An 18006-nucleotide genomic window follows, 5' to 3' on the forward strand; every position below is an offset into this window, starting at 1 on the left:
GCTGTCTCCAAGAGAGTGATCAATCATGTTCTGTTTTAGGCTTTGATCCTGCACTGGGATCCTCTAGTTGCAGATCCCTGAGCCAATGCTGAACCCCACTGAAGTTAGTGGGATTCTGCTTAGAGGCAGAGGCCTGCATTAGTAGATCTTGATGCAGGATTAGGGCCTTGCACACCAGTGTTAATGAGTAAATGCTCTATATGTTGAAAAATAGATTTCAGAGTTGCTGACCTGTGGCAGCTTCCAGATTAGGAAGTCACAGACACACATTGGTGCATTTTTCTACAAGATTAAACTCTCTGGAACAAGACAACTACAACGTGATCAGAGAAGAAAGAGAATAAAAGGTTCAGAAGTATGAATACCTGTAATGTGGTAAAATGACTAGCAGCCTCTGTTCAAGAATGGCTCATGCTTGGAATAACAGAAGAATAGTGTAAATTTTGAGAAATATTTGCTAAACTAATATATCTGATTACCAAGTCTGATTACTGCTCTTACTTGCAGGAACACAAAATCTACCCAATAATAGTGTTTTTTTTTTTTTTTTTTTTTTATAAATACACAGTAAGAAGAAACACACCAAAAGCTGTAGGAGGAAGTAAGAGCTACTGCAACTAAATGTATTGGGCCAGATCCTTAGCAGGTTAAAATTGGCTCGTCTCTACTGAATTCCATGGAACCAGGGCAGGATCTGGCCCAATGTTTTGAGTAAATTATGATTTGTAAACTAATGTTGAGACAGGAGAGACTAAAGTTGGCAGTGGAATAACTGTCAGAGGAAAACTGCTCTATCATGTCTTTCTCTCAGCTTATAAATACATGTAGAAACAGAGTTAAATCGTAAGGATTTTTTCATCTGCCAAAATTGACAAGGAATGATAACTAAGAATTAAAAGAGTTACAAATATTTTGGCACTGGTGTAAAGTTTCAAGAACTTCTATTAAAAAACAAAGAAAATAGAGATTTTCCATACCAGATGTCTGGGAAGATCCCATTTGGATTTGAACTACTTAAATTTGCAATCATGTATTTATACATCTAACAGAGCTTCTGTTTCCCTTAGAATCTGAAAATTAACTAGCTTTGTAGCATCTTCCTTGATCTGCCACCCGTGCCCTGAGGATTAGAGACTCCACCTGAGCTTGTTTTACAAGCATAACAGAAAAAATTAATCTCTGCTGGCAGCAATCCCACTGGGATACTGATGAATAATGATATCCCTCTCTTGCTGCCCTCTCAGTCCACTAGAAAAGCCACTCTAACCCAGCAACGTGGAAACTGCTGAAACCATTCCAGCTGTGGATTAGCAGACAGTCAAGCATCCATCTGCTCTGTGTGAATCAAGAGAAAGCAAACATGCATTATTATAGCTAAAGTAGCATTCACAATTAACATCTTATAGCATCATGTATAGTAAATATTAAGATAATCATATACAAGAGAATAAATGAATCCATTGCTTACACCTACATGTTTTATATTTTCTTTTGTACTTTTAACAATACTTACATTGAATTTCATATTAATCACCTATAGCATAAGTGAAAGGATTTAAGACCTATACAATGAAATTTCTCAACAAATTTGTATTTTAGTTGTACCTACAAAATGTGTGTGCGCTTCCACTAAGTATATTCACATTCACACACATTAAATAAATACATGCAAGTACAAATGCCTACCTTACCTCAGCAGGAAAAAGGAAGGTATTTAGTTATTCCTTTACCTTCTGGGGGGTAGAAAGAGGCCTGGTGGAATATCTCCTCCCTTCCCCCAAAGGCTGGCAAATTTGAAGATTGGGTCTATTCATTGGCTCCCACCTTTTCCCCACTGGAAACAGGTATAAACTGCCCAATCAGGGCAAGAGAGCATTTTACTCCTATATTCTCATTATGTTGCAGGCAGCAAATATAGGGTGGAGTTGGTCAAAGTCACAGCAACTGGCTCAGGGATTTCCCTTACATATTCCAGGCTGGCCAACCTGGTAGGGCTCTGGCTCAATCTAGCGTTGTCCTGCTGGTGGCCTTTTAAGGTGTGACTGTGCAGTTAGGTCTAGACATTGGCCTCAGCTGGTAGCAGGATTCATGCTGCAACAGACAGTTCTATCCAAGTGGTGGAAGGTAAAGCAGACATCCTACTTCTTCAGAATCTCCTCCTGAGGTTTGTCTCGTTTCCAGTGCTGCTACCGTTTCCCTGAGGTGAAGTGAGAATGGCAGATGCAATGCACTATATCCAGTAGGGCCAGTGGGATCTGCTCCTTTGCCAACTGGTGTGTGTCTGCCAGTTTGGGTGGGTGGCAATTGGCTGCCACTCTAAGGAACATGCTCATAAATACCCATTTGCAGACAAAATTATCCTGCTGCATGCATAAATTACCTGGCTTTATGTAAGAGAGATACTTATACACTGAGAACTGGAAATCAGGCCCACAGCTTGTTAGTCTTTGTAAGGGGCCTAAGGAAGCAAAGTCTCTTCTCTTCTCAGCTTTTTTAACTTTATTGGGTACATGCCATAGGGTTTTCAATTCCTCAGCAAATTGACTTTTAATAAGACTGGGTCTATCTAACCAGTAATCCTGGATTTTTTTCAGACTAGTTTCTCTGAAGATAAATTTTTTCCCTAATAACAGTTCCTCCTCCTTTGTTTTTGCTACACTCCCAGAATACTCATGCCTATGTGCTAGCCAGCCTTTCTTCTCTGTATTTGTTCAAATGACCACTGGTCTAAGAACTGATAAGCCAGAGTCCCTCTTATGACAACGCACTGCTGCCCATGACATTGATTTGCCCATCTGTTAACTGATGATGACACCAAAGATTTTTCTAATTTATCATCATAATCTGTTTGATCAATAAGATGAAATATCTGCACAGGAGATTTGGGTACCCATATTTACTCATCCAAACCAATTCTTACAGCTGTGAGTGCCAAATGTCTGCACTAACAATGTCCGCTCTGTCCTTAAAATGTCAAATTTTGACATTATATCTTTTGCTTAGATATAAAAAAAACCAAACATTTTCGCTGGATGGAAAGGCTGCTGAGGTGAAGCAAAATCTGGATCTGTCTGTTCACTAAAAGCAAGTTTACCATAATGTGGTTCTCACAGGTCCATCCATACACAAATTTTATATTTATTCTTTAAAATCCTAAGCAGAGTTTTTGCTTTTTGGTGGTAGGAAATTGTCTACGCTTTATTTTAGCACTATGCTAAATACTGAAATTATTAGGAATTCCAAGGAATTGAGGGCACCTCCCAATACCTGGCCCTATATGAATCATAAACAATGAAAAGACTGTTTTCTAAAGTTTTGTCTCTAATGTTAAAGAACTCCACAGCCAATGAGGCTCAAATTAGAAAAGGTAACACATGAACGTGAACAAGTACAAATCTTCTGCTATATATTTTCAAGATATTGTGCGTCTGACTGTTTCTTCATCTGTCAGTGAGTCCTTTTGTTCAAGAACTCTTCCTAAATGGTAAGAGCTAGGACCACCAAATTTGGAATGCAACTTCCTCTTATTATATCTTAAAGCAAAGTCAGGGTTTGTTTGTGCCAGGACAATTGGATGTGTGTGGAATGTGACTGTCTCACATCACAGCAGGGACAATTAGACTCACAAATGATCCCAGCTTTGGAGAGCAGCTGTTGACTGCAGCACAGTCTCCTCCACCGGAGCCTGACCCAGAGAGTAGCTGCCAGCTGACCCTGGGCCACCATGCTATGCTGCCCCCAGCAAGCAGGTGCTAACCAGGGTGGTTGGGTGTCCTGCACAGCCCCCCTACTTTGGAATGGTCCTAGTGAGAAACCAGAGAGCGGCTGCCCCCCCGGCCCGGGCAACACTGGGTAAATCTTATAGGCTATGTCTAAACAGCAGCTATTCTGGAAGAGCTTATTTCGAAATAGGGTATTTACACACAAAATGTGTTTCAGAATAGCGCTTAACTATTTTGAAATGGAGCGTCCACACTGATTGGACACTGAAACACATTTAAGGCCACCTGGAACCAGTTCAGGCAGGGCATCAGGTCAGTAGTTACCTCGTGTGGCTGCTGCTTGAGACTATCTGAGGCTCATGCTTAAAGCTGTTTCTCAGATTTCCCTGCTTGCTTGCCTATCTCTCTGAGGGACAGCAAAGCATTTTCTCTTTGTGCTCTGGTTGTCCTGATTCAGGACATCACATCTCTCTCTGCTATGGAGCCGGGACTGCTCTGGGCAGTCTTCAGCTCTTGGAGCTTTTGCTGCAAGTCATTCAGCATTTTCTGCAAGCTGCTTCCCAGGCTCTGAAGGAACCCAACCCCCAGGGCTTCTTAGAGACCCTCCTTGGTTATTTGGGGGAGTGGCTACAGGACCTGGATGCTGCCCGCCGTGCCCTGCCGCATCTGGCGTCTGGACACCAGTGCAGACTGGTGGAACCACATCATTCTGGAGTGCTGGGGAGACCAACAATGTCTCCAGAAATTTCGAATGAAGGACATCTTCCTCAAGCTGTGTGAGTGGCTCGTCTCTGACTTGAGGCAACGGGACATAGACATGAGGCTCGCCGTCCCCCTCCAGAAGCGTGTTGCCATTACTCTCTGGAAATTCTCCATACTGGACAGCTACTGATCCATGGGGAACCAGTTCGGCATGGGAAGATAGACCGTTGGGGCTCTGCTCATGCAGGTATGGCATTATCGGGCTATTGTCCCAGGAGTGGGGTGGAAGGAGGGAATGGGCTTCCCTAGGGTAAATGGGGTAGGGAGTTGGTGCAAGCCCCCTCCTTGGAAGGTTTGTTCTGTCCCATCCTCAGAAAGCCCTGCCTGGGGTGGCCATGATTGCAGGGGGTTGCTCCTGGTCAGTGTGGGAGAGGGGGACTATGAGAAGGGAGGGGAGGCAACTCTCAAGCACCCTGGAGCCCCTGTGGTTCTTGGTTTATTTGTCTTCTTCTGCAGGTGCTCAGGGCCATCAACAGCATTCTTCTCGGCGGAGTCATCTGCTTGGCAGTTATGGACGCTGTCATTGAGGGGTTTGGCGCCCTGGGCAAATTGCGTATCTTATTTCGATTTTAGAGTGCAGTCTAGACATACCTAAGTGACCTGGTTCTTTTAAAGTTAGTTTATAATTTATCAAGCAATTCTGTTTGTTATGATCATTTACACCTGTATAATCCCATCAAAAGCAAAGGTAAAAATTGAAGGAACAAATTGAAGACAACAGGATTGCACAATATAGTTGAGCATCTAATTTGGTCTGAAGACCTTCCAATACTGGAAGGCAGGAAGACTAGCTGTAGGAAAAAATAACTTTTGCCTACAAACTGCTGAGCACCTCTGATATGAAGTCAATGAGAAATAAGACCTACAGTGCAATTTCTACAGTAAAACTTTTGTAGTAAAACTGCATTTTAAGAAGTTTCCTTCTTTCATCTGCCTTGTAGATGTTTCAGTAATTTTTTAAATTATTTTTGCCCTGCATTAAAAAAAGATACCTAACATTTGAAAACTCAAAATTTGCTGGAACACTCTGACCACAGGTTGATTACCATGGGAAACCCATTCAGCTTTTAGTAATTATATCCAAATGCTCGGAGAAGATACCTTTGTACTTAAACTGATACCTTAATTATGACTAACTGCAATGCCAAGTGCCATACTGTAAGTAAAGACATACACAATACAAACTCTAATCTGTACAGGGTCAAATTGCCTGCAGCTTTATCAAGTAGAAAGTTGCATCAAATCAACCAAGTCCTTATAGGACTTGCCTTAAGAACACGAGAGTTGATGACTTGTCGCTGGGATGATCTGCCACAGCTACCTGCTGTTGATAAAGTCTAGTGAAGTAAATAAATGAAACAAGGCTAATGTCTAAAGTAATACACGGGATACCTGTGGCCAAGCATTGGAACAGTTAGGAAAACTAAACTTTCATGTGTATTTATACAGATATTAGAAGGTAAGGCCTGTCATTGACCAGACAAAGTAATTTTACATAGATTACACTTTTAGGAAAGGTGAAGAAATTAAATGTAATAGAATTTTTTATTAATGTGCTTGCAAAAGTGAAGTAAAAAAGAAGTTTTAAATTTGTAGAATTTCAACTTCAAACATTATTCACTTTATTGAATAATTACTATACGTAATAAATTTGAATCAGAAACTTGTAAAGTTTCTATTACTCTTTCCATAACTACTTTGAATTATTTGGTGTTACGAAACAGTAAACATTTTGTTTGCACTAAAATGACAGTTGAATAAGCGACTCGATTTTAATTTTGTTAGCAAACATTTTTATGAACACTAATCATAATAGTCATGACTTTTTTCCAATAAAAACAAAAAAAATTGTTTAAATCTTTCACCCAGCATATTCCAGTATAAATAGAGCATTCAGCGAATTTAAGTGGCAGGATTGTTTATGCAAAATTTGGTATCTGTAGGTAATTGCGAAGTATGACTTTAGTTTGCACAAACAAATCCAAAAATAAACAAACTCTTCAAAATATATAATAGATGTTCCTCCAGTCTATTGCAAGTGGTATTCCTTCCTGACCTCAGCGATGGCTGGAATCTAATACCAGGTGTGCTTGAGGGAAACCCATAGAGAAAATGAGCAAGCAAGGGAAAGCAAATCTGCCTTTTGTAAAGCCACCAAAATCACCACTGGTGAGCACACACCACCACAAAAGAAAACATGACAGATGTGAGAACAAGTGGAGGAAAAATTCCCAGGTGATGAAAGCAGGAATGAAGTTTGTTTAATCTAACAAGGCCCCTTCCAGTAGTTCTGCAAGGGAAATTGCTGGCCATTTAAACTAGACCACTGGCTGGTTTCCAGACTGGTAGCTGCCACTCACAAAGGACCAACTCTCCCTCCATTTAAAAGCATTGCTACAGACCTAACTGTTGAAATGGTAAGCAATGCTTTCCCTGAACTGGAATAGGTAGCTGTAGGACAACTGTAGCATGCTCAGGATTATGGAATCACTATCATAAAGAGGCGAGCCAGGAACATCAATGACTTCCTCACTGCTTTTATCCACTGCCCGATTTGTGCACACAGATGCATGACATTAAAATCCTTGATTTGAAGACGAAAGAAAGAAAGAAAGAAAGAAAGAAAGAAAGAAAGAAAGAAAGAAAGAAAGAAAGAAAGAAAGAAAGAAAGAAAGAAAGAAAAAGACTCTATTATCATAAGCTACTGAAATAAAATGATTGACCCGGATGGCCTAGAAGATTAAAACTCAGAGCCATACAAGGAAACATGCTGTATGTTACTTCCACTGAGATTGTACATATATTACTATTTTAATGAACAAACTGAAATTGAACCATGATTTTCACATAGCAATGAGACTGTATAGCAATTTAACAAAATGATGTATATATTCCCTTTCATGAGATTTTTTTCTTATCATTAGACTATAATAAAAACAAAAAAATTAAATTAAATTAAATTATGCTATAGTCATGGGGAGCATATATCCCTTTTTCAGTCTTTTGTCTAGTCACTAGGAAGCATATAGTACAAACTTTTCACTGTAAACAAAAAATGTAATAGGTTCCGTGGGTTTAATTTTAGTTTGAATTCAGCAAATTTAAGTTGTTTTAAGGTTCTTCTTCAGTGCCTGTTGAAGATAATGGAGATAATCCTATTGACTTAATGGGCTTTGGATCAGGCCCCAAGATATTCATTTACCTAAAGCGTTTCTTTGGTATTTAAATCCAGTGGCTTTAAGAGGGCTACATTTTTGTTTTAAGCATAAAAGTAAAAAAGGATAGAGAAAGAGAGAAATCTGTGTGTCTGGCTACAAGTCCACAGATACCAGGGGTGGGCAATAATTTTCGCAGAGAGGCCAATTCATGAATTTTGGTACTGGTCACTGGCCAGCTCTATCCCGTGGAAGGGGCATGGCTGGAGCAGAAGGGGTGGAGGTGTCTAGGACCAGAGACTCTGAAAGAAATACAGAGCAAAGCTCCAAGCCCCACTGCTACCACATTGCCTGGGCAGGCACCCAGGTTACTGTGTGGCTATTTAAAATGCTTACGGTTCCAGGCGCTTCTGAGATAGCACTCCAACTGGGAGCCATGTGCCATTTAAATAGATTCTTCTGCCTGAGCCACCACCTGGAAATTCTGTTGCACTGGCAGCAGGATATAAGCAGCCATATCAAGTCTGTGGTCTGCATCATAGTGTTAGGTGGGCCAGATCCAGCCACTGGGCCACATCTTGCCAGCCCCGAGGAAAAAATGGTAAACCAATGTGCTCCATTTTTCATCTCATCTGCATCTCTTTTAGCTGTGCAAAGGAGTGAATTAGCTGGCCATATTTGTTCAATGACAGATAATGAGGAATTAATTAATAAACAAACAAATGGAAAGCCCCATCAAATTTAATTACAAACTGGGTAGTTCAAAGGATTTCTTAACATTGAATTGTACTTGTTGATGCTTGACATTGCTTTCATTAGTGTTTGTCAATATACTTATTTTATAGAATTTGATGCAAAATGCATTCAATATTTTATTTTACTTTTTTATATACTATGTTTTAAAATTCTGACAGCTATCTTGAATATTTTAAATAGAGAGGTGGGGTAAAAATATTTTAAATAAATAACTAAATAAAGAATAAAAAAACTTTGCTTGCACATTTGTTCTAGTGTTTTTAACTGACGAACAGAAACAGATATGGAATAACATGATTGTAATAGAAGGGAAATTTTTTTTGTCATAGATGAAAGCATGAATGTCTACCGAAGTAATGGGGCTCATGTTTTATTTCTCAAATGTCAGATTTCTTCTTCTGCTTTTTAACTTAGTTCTCGCCTTGTGCTGTAAGAAAAAAAAGATGTGCCACAACCAGCCAGCCATGAGTGGTGGGCATTGTCATTTTGATTTACCTACTGATTGTGCTTTACTGGGAAGGCAGGCAGCACCAGGTGTTTTTAGTTTAAAGTTCGCTCCAGAACTAAAAATCAAACAATGATGGTATTACTTATGTCTGGGGAGACACTCAGAATTGAGGTCATCAGACTAGAATGCCTGTAGCGAAAAATTCACTATGCCCTCTTGTTTGGAAAAATGACTATGTACAAGTACTACAGAATGAGCTGTATTCCAAGCTGCTTCATCTACTGGAACTAGAGAAAAACAAGGTAATTCTCATTTATGAATTAACTCAGTTTTCAGCTACAAAGTTATATGTTACTAGGGCTGAGCTAGAAATTGCCAATCAGCTATGAAAACCACAAAATATAGAAATTACAGTGTTTTGTTTTACTTTCTTGTAAGTAATTACATGTATTTACATTAGGGTAGTGCATGAGGTCTTCATTGCACAACTGAGTAAAACAAAGATGAGTCAGGGAGCTCACTGTTTAGGATAATGACAACATGCAACAGATGAAAGGACAGACCAACAATGGACAGTATAACAGTGAAGATAGGTTCTTTTGCATAAATAAGCAGTTTTAATGGTCAAAATAGTCACAAGTGGCCAAACCACATTAAAAATGGTTCTACTTATGAATAAAAACGTGGATTTTAAAAATGATTTTGTACTGCAAAATTTAATTTTGATGATCAAATTTCACCTGTAGCACGCAATATAACATGTATGCTTCAATGCAAAAAGCAGTCATTTTGTTTGACCATTGCATAATATATTGTTTTTGCTTGTTGAAATGACCTCCAATAAATTTTCTTTGTGAAATTTAGTAAAAATATACAGCTTGTGTGCATAGCATTGTCCATTATGAATGCTGAAAATTTATTGTTTGCAGTTCCTATGTTTAGAATTCTTAACTTTTTGTCATCTGAATTCTGATTTATCATTGTAGAACAGGAACTAAAAGACGTGCATAAAGTTTGATATATATAAGAAATCAATATTGTTTTATTGGATTATCTCCCCCATTTGCTACATATTATTGCACACATTGCACATTAGGCCTTTGATTTTGTCTCAGACATTTTTAATAAATTTCACAGCAGAGGTATGAGAAAACAGTAAAGATGCCATAAAAAGGGGGAAGCAGGAAGCCTGCAGGTTTTGGTGGGATGAGGGGTTTGGAGAACAAGCCTAGACCATCCTCATCCCATGGGGGGCTTCTGTCCTGGGCCCAGCTTCCCCCTCCAGGCATAGACTTCTTGCCTATAGGTGACATGATAGAGTCAAAGTTCAAGGGAATTACCTCACAAAGCAGCCTGGAGATCCAGATATCATATTGACTACAGCTTCAAGAAACCCAATGGGAAATGACCCAGCCATGTGGAGTGAATGGTATCTTCCAATACTATAGGATCAGCATGTTGTAGCTGGATTCCTCGCTGACCAAGTGGCAGACCATTCCACCACTCTTAGGGCCCTGGCTGGGGCCTAGTGGAGTGAGGTGGGCCTGAAGCCCCATATCTGACCATTACCCACTTCGGTGATGGCCCTCAGATGAGGCTATTTGGTTGTGAGGCCCTGCACTAAAGCTCTGATATATTGACTCTGGCCACTAGGCCACACTGCCCTGCATTAAAGGGTCATTCTATTGATTCTAGCCATTAGGGCACTTAGTCCTGAGCTTGAGGATCTTTACATTGACTCCAGACATTAGGTGAGTGGCTATATTGTCTCAGGCCAGTCCAGAACCCAAGGGCCACTATTTTGACTCCGGCCATTGGACTGCACTGTTGAGAGGCCCAAGACGGTCAGGTAAACTGTAACCACAGTGTCAGCACTCCACAATCCATCTTGAAGGAAGATAGGAGATGCATACTCTCCCCACTGATGTTCATGACAAAACCATATTCTTAATTATTAATCATTTGATTGTTATGCTCTTTAGGGAAAAAATCCTACAATTACAAATTAAAAAATGAGTCTACAAATGGACCTGTATAGGTCAACAACTAAACAGAACATGATATATACAAATTAAGGCCCTGATCCTGCAAAAGCTTATGCTTGTGCTTAACTTTATGTGCTGTGAGTAGTTCAATTGAAGTTATTGGCACTAACTTCCAGTATATGAATCAAGATATTCATAAACCTTTGCAGGATTAGGGTCTAACATGACTGATAGCTATTTCATATGAAATGAAGCTTGAGTGGCAAAGCGTATGTAATCAACATTCCCTACACCAAAATCCATTCTTAGAAAGAACAACCTGTTGAAAACAGTCAGTTTTAGATTTATGTCCATAAAAAATTTAAAATAGTACCTTCTCTTGAAATTAACCATCTCTTAGAACCTATCTTAGAACCTACCCTGTTTTGTAGAAGTGATCTGTTTTTTCATAAATAGGTTCAGAGAACAGAGAAAAGCAGCAAAAATAATTTAATAAAATTACCTTAAATTCTTAATGCCTCACACATTTTTACTTGTTAACAACATGGTGGGACCAATAATGTTTTATTGACATCTTGTGGAGAACATAAAACAAAAAATTGTCTACATTTCTGTAGAAAATTATTTCACAATTCATTAATTTTTTCTTTCCTCCCAACTAAGTGAAACCACCTCAGAAATTTCTTGCTTAAAAACAGGGTATGGGTGGTAATAACTTACATATTGATAGAGTAAGGTTCCAGTTCTACAATGAAAATGTACTCTGTTCTAATGCAAGCTTGCATAAGCTCACAAGTGCTTAATTATGACTAGAATAAGATTGCCATAGACATGCACTAATGGTGACATATAGAGTATAAAGAATGGCAGTGAAATAAACCCTAAAAAAGAAAGTCATAACAGTTGTTGAAACAGGGAGAGGTGATCATAGACCTTTTCTGTTTTAATTGACTTCTCACGTATTTTTGGTACTTAAATGCCAGAAAGCATAATAGTTATCTCACTAGCTCACCCCATTTGGTACCACAGCAGTGCCCAATTGCTGCCTAATTCCAAGAGGGGTAATCCAACACAAACTACAACAGCAGCATATTGCCAGACTTAAGAGACAGGGGCTGGATGTGTGTGCACTTGGAGTATAAACTGATGCTTAAATCCTGGGAAGAAGGGGGTACATCTCCACAATTACAGCATAGTTCTAACCACTATTGCACTCTTTCAGGATTATAAACCTCCAGGTAAAAAGTAGAAAGAAAAAGCATGCCCTGCATAAGATTTACATTTGCTTAGTAGATTTTAATTTTTTAGAATAATTTTGACAAATAATATTAATGTTTATTTTAAAGCTTTAGATTTTTACAGATGCAGGAAATTATGGGGAGAGTTAGACATTGGGGAACCCAGACAATAATTACTTAATGACAGTTGATGCTGAGATTAAAACATGCCAAAATATACAAAGTAAATATCCTTATATCAAATTCTAATAAGTTCTAAACTGGCATTTTTTTAAAAAAATCTGCCTATCTATGAATTTTTATTACCACCATTAGAAATATTTTTTGTCTGTGTGTGTGTGTGTGTGTGTGTGTGTGTGTGCATGCATGCGCATGTGTGCACACATGCATCCTGAAATTCACTTCACTAATATTTACCAACAAAATCCTAATTCTTCCAAGCCTTCATTTAAGATATAGGAATAATCACAGAGAACCCAATGAGCTCCCTCTTGTGGGGAAAACACAGAAAAACAGAAATAAAAACAACATGACAGGCAGCTAAGCAAAGGAGGTAGAACAGGGGTGGGGAACGTAAGGCCCAGGGGCTACATTTGGCCCTTAGCTTGCTTGAATCCAGCCCCTGAGGCTTGGGGCTCCCCCACTAGCATTGAGGACCCTGCACTAGCCTTCCAGCCCTTTGCCACTCTCCCACAGAGCTGGAGCACACAAAATCTACTAGCCTTGGCCCCCCCCAGGCTCTGGTGTGTGAGGAGAATGTGGGGAGTGTTTTTCTTTTTCTCAGTCAGGGACCACATCAGTGAAGGTTGGGGTTGGTTTTTTTTTTTGCTTCTCATTTATGTGTGGACTCCGACTAATTTTTAAGCGGATCAGCAGCTCCCAACCCTAAAAAGGTTCCTCACCCCTGAGATAGAAGATGGGAAGATACTGTCATTTTTTTTCAAAGTACAGTAAACTTCCGATAATCTGGCACCTTTAGGACCTAGGGGGTGCCGGATTATTAGATATGCCGGACTATCAGAAGGGGGGGCTATGAGGGGTCTGGAGTGGGGTGAGAGGGGATGCCACCCCAGGTCCCTCATAGCCCCCCCCTTACGATAGTCTGGCTCTGCCCCAGGCGTCCCTGATTCAGCCGCTGCTGGTCAGTTTCAGCAGCAGCTGAATCGGGGATGCCTGCAATAGAGCAGCTGGGGTGCTGCCGGGTTGGTCCCGCAGCGCCGAGGGGCGGCGCTACGGCACCAACCCAGCAGCACTCCAGCTGCTCTTGGGGACGCCTGGGACAGAGCAGCTGGGGTACTGCCCGGTTGGTCCTGTAGCGCTGCTGCCCCTCGGCGCTGCGGGACCAACCCGGCAGGACCCCAGCTGCTCTGCCCCAGGCTGCTCTGCCCGGCAGGACCCCAGCTGCTCTGCCCGGGGCTTCCTGGAATCAGCCGCTGATCTGTTTCAGCAGCAGCTGAATCGGGGACCCCTGGGGCAGAGCAGCTGGGGTCCTGCCGGGTTGGTCCCGCAGTGGCTGAATCCCGACACCTGGGGCAAAGCAGCTGGGGTGCTGCTGGGTTGGTCCCTTAGCGCCACCCCTCGGTGCTGCGGGACCAACCCGGCAGCACCCCAGCTGCTCTGCCCCAGGGGTCCCCAAGTCAAGCGCTGATGAAACAGATCAGCGGCTGATTCCAGGAAGCCCGGGGCAGAGCAGCTCTGCCCCGGGCTTCCTGGAATCAGCCGCTGTTCTGTTTCAACAGCGGCTGAATCGGGACCCCTGGAGTAGAGCAGCTGGGGTCCTGCTGGGTTGGTCCCGCAGTGCCGTCCTTTGGCGCTGCGGGACCAACCTGGCAGCACTCCAGCTGCTCTGCCCCAGGCGTCCCCAAGAGCAGCTGGGGTGGTCCCGCAGCCCTGAGGGGCAGCGCTACGAGACCAACCCGGCAGCACCCCAGCTGCTCTTCTCCCGGCTTCCCCGATTCAGCTGCTGGTCAGTTTCAGCAGCAGCTGAATGGGGGAAGCCTGTCCGGCTGCCCCAGCACTTCCGGGTTCCTGATGGTGCCGGACCATCAGGAGTCCCAGAGCATTGGATGCCGGACTAATGGAGTTTTACTGTATGTAGTATAAATACCTCTGAAGTCTTTGCAGAAAGATAAATCCTATGTCCATTTGCTAAGATAGTAAGGGAGATATGATAAAGGTCTATGCATTCATGAATAGTACAGAGAAAGGGAATAGGGAAATGACAGTTAATTCTTCACATAGACAAGAATTGGAGATCATCTAATGAAATTAATAGGTACAAGGTTTCAAAAAAAAAAACCCATAAGAAAGTACTTCTACACACACAAAAAAATGCACAGTTAACCTGTGGAATTAATTGCCAGGAGATACTGTGAAGGCCAAAAGAAGAAATGAAGTTTAAAATAATCAAAAAATGTTCTTGAAGGATAAGCTATTAGCCAAGATGGTTAGTGACAACCCCATCCAGATGCTTTGAATGTTCCTACATCTCTGAAAACTAGAAGCTGGGACTGGATGCCTGGGAATTGATTGCTCAATAATTGACCCGTTCTGTTCATTCCCTCTGAAGGATGCCCCATGCCCATTATTGGATGACTGGATATTGAGATGGACAGACCCAATATGACATTCTTATGTTATGAAACCCAGAAGATGACCAAAAATAGGGCATGAGCATGGAGTGTAGGGCTCACAGGAAAGCAATTGCTTTGGTCACAGGGAAGGAAGTTGAAGAAAATCTTGCTTTTTCCAATCACTTTCTATTTTGAGAGAAGAGACACTATTAATGCTATGAATTCAGAGGACCAGAACCAGTTTACCACGAGATAATTTGCAGGTATCTAGGTGTATAATTCAGAATGGTCATCATACGCATGGAATATTGAATTGTGGCAAATGGAGTTCTTAAAATACCATTAGTGGAATCACTGATTTAGAGGCCAGAAGTCACCCAATTTGACCTCCTGAATAAAACAGGCCAAAGCACCTCACCTAGGTAACAAGTGTCTGTGTAAATTACATGTTGGTAATTTGTCATGAATCAGTGTAAATTACATCCTAAACCTTCATGTTGATTTCTTTCCCTCTTACAATGTCACACTTCTGCTTCCCCAGACTGCAATTATACCAATGATGGTTGATGGCTACATTGCACCATGTCACCACATGTGACTGCTGCATTTCGCTCAAAAGAATTAATCTTTCTAAAGTTTGTAGGGCTGAAAAATAATGAATAAAAAAGACATACTTCAAAGCTATAGACTTTTGCGGACACATTTTAACAGAGTTTAAATTATCTTTAATTCATGTATTCAAAGGAAGTCAAAATTTTAAAAAGTCACATAAGCAGAACAGTTAAAATTATAATCATGTTTTGCAATGTTGACATGCCTTTTTTACTATAGGCTACTGCTTTCAGTGCCAGCATCATTAAAAGATTCTTCAAATTACTTTTTAAATATCCTTTTCCCCTAGGATTTTCACTTACATCTAATTAGACTACTTACCCCATGCCATGTAACTCCCTAGTGCCAAAACTGCTAAATGTTTCAATAAGTAGAAAGAGGTCATCAATGGAGCAAGACAGATGTAATGTTATTTGTTAACAATAGCGGTGTGAAGTGACTGCTTTAATTATAGAGCTCATTAATTCAGTGTTGAAAAAAACTTGGTGATAATTTTTTAAAAATGCCTAATCTTTTCAAGACAGCATCTGATTGTGAAAAACTAATTTTACACCTTTGATAAAGAATGATGAAATAATAGTTTAACTAGTAATTAAGAAAATCAACATCTGCATGAAAATAAGCAAAACTGTAGACTATAAAGTTTTTTCATTATTAAAATAATAAGGATTCCACACTTCCTTTCCTCAGTTTTATCTTTTCAAGTTTATATATCAAAGAATTAGGATCTTGTTTGATTTTATTTTTAGTCTCATTAGCTTTTAAAATGCAAACAGATATTTTTGTAGTCTCTTGTATTGTTAGCAAAAATCATATGTAGGAATGGGCATCAGCCAAAAAGTTTGGGTCTGAAATTTTCCAAAGTTTGAAGGCTGACACACAACTGGCTAACAATGTTAAATGAAGTCCAGTCTAGATAAGTACAAGATGATGCACATACGGAGGAGAAATTTAAATAATGATGGATTCTATGTTAATTGTAATCATTCAGGAAAAACATATGGGCAACACTATGGACAGCTTTGTGCCCAACAGTGGCAAAAAACAAACAAAATGTCAGCCTGCATTAAGAAAGGGAGATATAATAAATAAATAAATAAATAAATAAATAATAGCAACAGTAATAATGTAAATATTATCTTAAATTGTAAATCTAAGATATGTTCTCATCTGAATACTTTTCTGGGTTCCTTAGTAAATACAATGTGTGTCAGAAATAAAAGGCCAAAGAAGGACAATGACAATGATTAGAGACATGACAAGAATTTCATATGAAGAGAGATTTTAAAAGTTTGCCTATTTGAGAGAGAAGGTAACTAAGTGTACATACGCTCTGCACCCCGCTAGCACACATGTAAATAGCACTGTAGACTGTGAGGCACAGCTTAGATGAGTGAACATATACCTGAAACCTGTGGTTATGTACCCTACGAAGGTTATGTACCCTTCTTGACATGTTGAAGCCTCCCCCTAGCTAGCCAGCCTTTCATCACTGTCGGGGCTGCAGGATGCATGCCACTGGGGGCTCCAGCAGTAATTTAAAGGGTCTGGGGTTGCAGCTTCTGCCAAGGTAGCAGTGGAGGGGGTGGCTGGGAGCACTTGGCTCTTTTACATCACTAGGCCATGGGGCAGCTGCCCCTTATTCCTGCTCATGTGAAAGTCTTCAATATACTCTTAGTCAGTCTGGGGTTTGTCTTTATCATCAGATAAGATAGACATCTAGCTACGGTGTCTTGTACATTTCTCTCTAACATTCAGCTAAGGAGGTAAGTGACAGAGTTCAACATGAGGCAACGGAAAATTACCACACTTTGAAGACTATCAAAGTCATTAAATACTTCAAGGATAAGAGTAGAAATGCTATTAAATAACGCTTGTTTATGTGCATGCATATGTACTGGTTCAACAAGTTATTTGTGCCTTTTAGATTTAAGAAATATATACGTCAAGATAAAGAAAAAATTACTACTTACTGCCAAGACTGAGAGCAATTCTTCAATACTGCATTCAGGTTTCAACCGTTCCTTGAACATCTTAACAGTCTGATGCTTCAAATAGTAGTAAGAAGCAATGCGGCCATATGTCAGAGGTTCAATGCTACGGTTATCCTATTAGAAGAGAAAGAAAGCTTAGCATGAAATGTATAAAAAACATGCAGAAACATTTTAAGATTACATTTTAAAATACATGGTGATGAAAAAGGAATTTCAAAATGGTTCAAGAGCGTGACACTATTCTAGTTGCCAATTTCATTGGACAGTTCTCAGCACAGCCAGTCTTGTGAGAGGTTTTATTTCTGAAGACACACATGAAAGTTCAAGATCTATGAGCAGGAGTTGGTCTCCCATTGTCCTCTCATTGCAGGAGTTTTGGGTTATTGCAGGGCAAATCTATGGAAGTGTGTAACAATTAGATAATTAAATCAACACACAAACAAATTAAACTTTGCTGAGAAAAATAACAGATTGGCATTACAGATGAACTTTATTGTATTTTTAATGACTGATTTTTAAGAAAGTATACATTAGTCTTACCTCCCCGATTTCAATACAGTAGGAACATTCCAGGTCAAGGAGAGATTTCTCAACAAGGTTTGACAGGAACTTATTCATGGTGTCATGGCTCACATCGTCTAAATTATAATAACTAAATAAATTTAAAACAGATTAATTACATAAGCACACTATAAATATTTAACAATAAATGCACCTTCTAGAAAGACTATGAATATAACTAGGCTTCTGTCTTACAACAT

The 18006-nt window shown here is 40.1% G+C and overlaps 1 protein-coding gene across 2 annotated transcripts in view; it reads right to left on the reverse strand.

The window, feature by feature from the left end:
* ASCC3 (activating signal cointegrator 1 complex subunit 3) overlaps positions 1-18006 on the reverse strand; it is a 410940-nt gene that overhangs the window by 45394 nt on the left and 347540 nt on the right. For both annotated transcript variants that reach the window (XM_006118439.3, XM_075923934.2), the window contains exons 35-36: positions 17786-17897; positions 17225-17359 (exon numbers count right to left, since the gene is read on the reverse strand). In XM_006118439.3, the coding sequence (XP_006118501.3) occupies positions 17225-17359; positions 17786-17897 (247 nt within the window). The remainder of the gene's footprint in view (positions 1-17224; positions 17360-17785; positions 17898-18006) is intronic.

This window comes from Pelodiscus sinensis, chromosome 3, assembly GCF_052426305.1.
Source record: "Pelodiscus sinensis isolate ZL-2025 chromosome 3, ASM5242630v1, whole genome shotgun sequence".
NCBI classification, from domain to species: Eukaryota; Metazoa; Chordata; order Testudines; family Trionychidae; genus Pelodiscus; species Pelodiscus sinensis.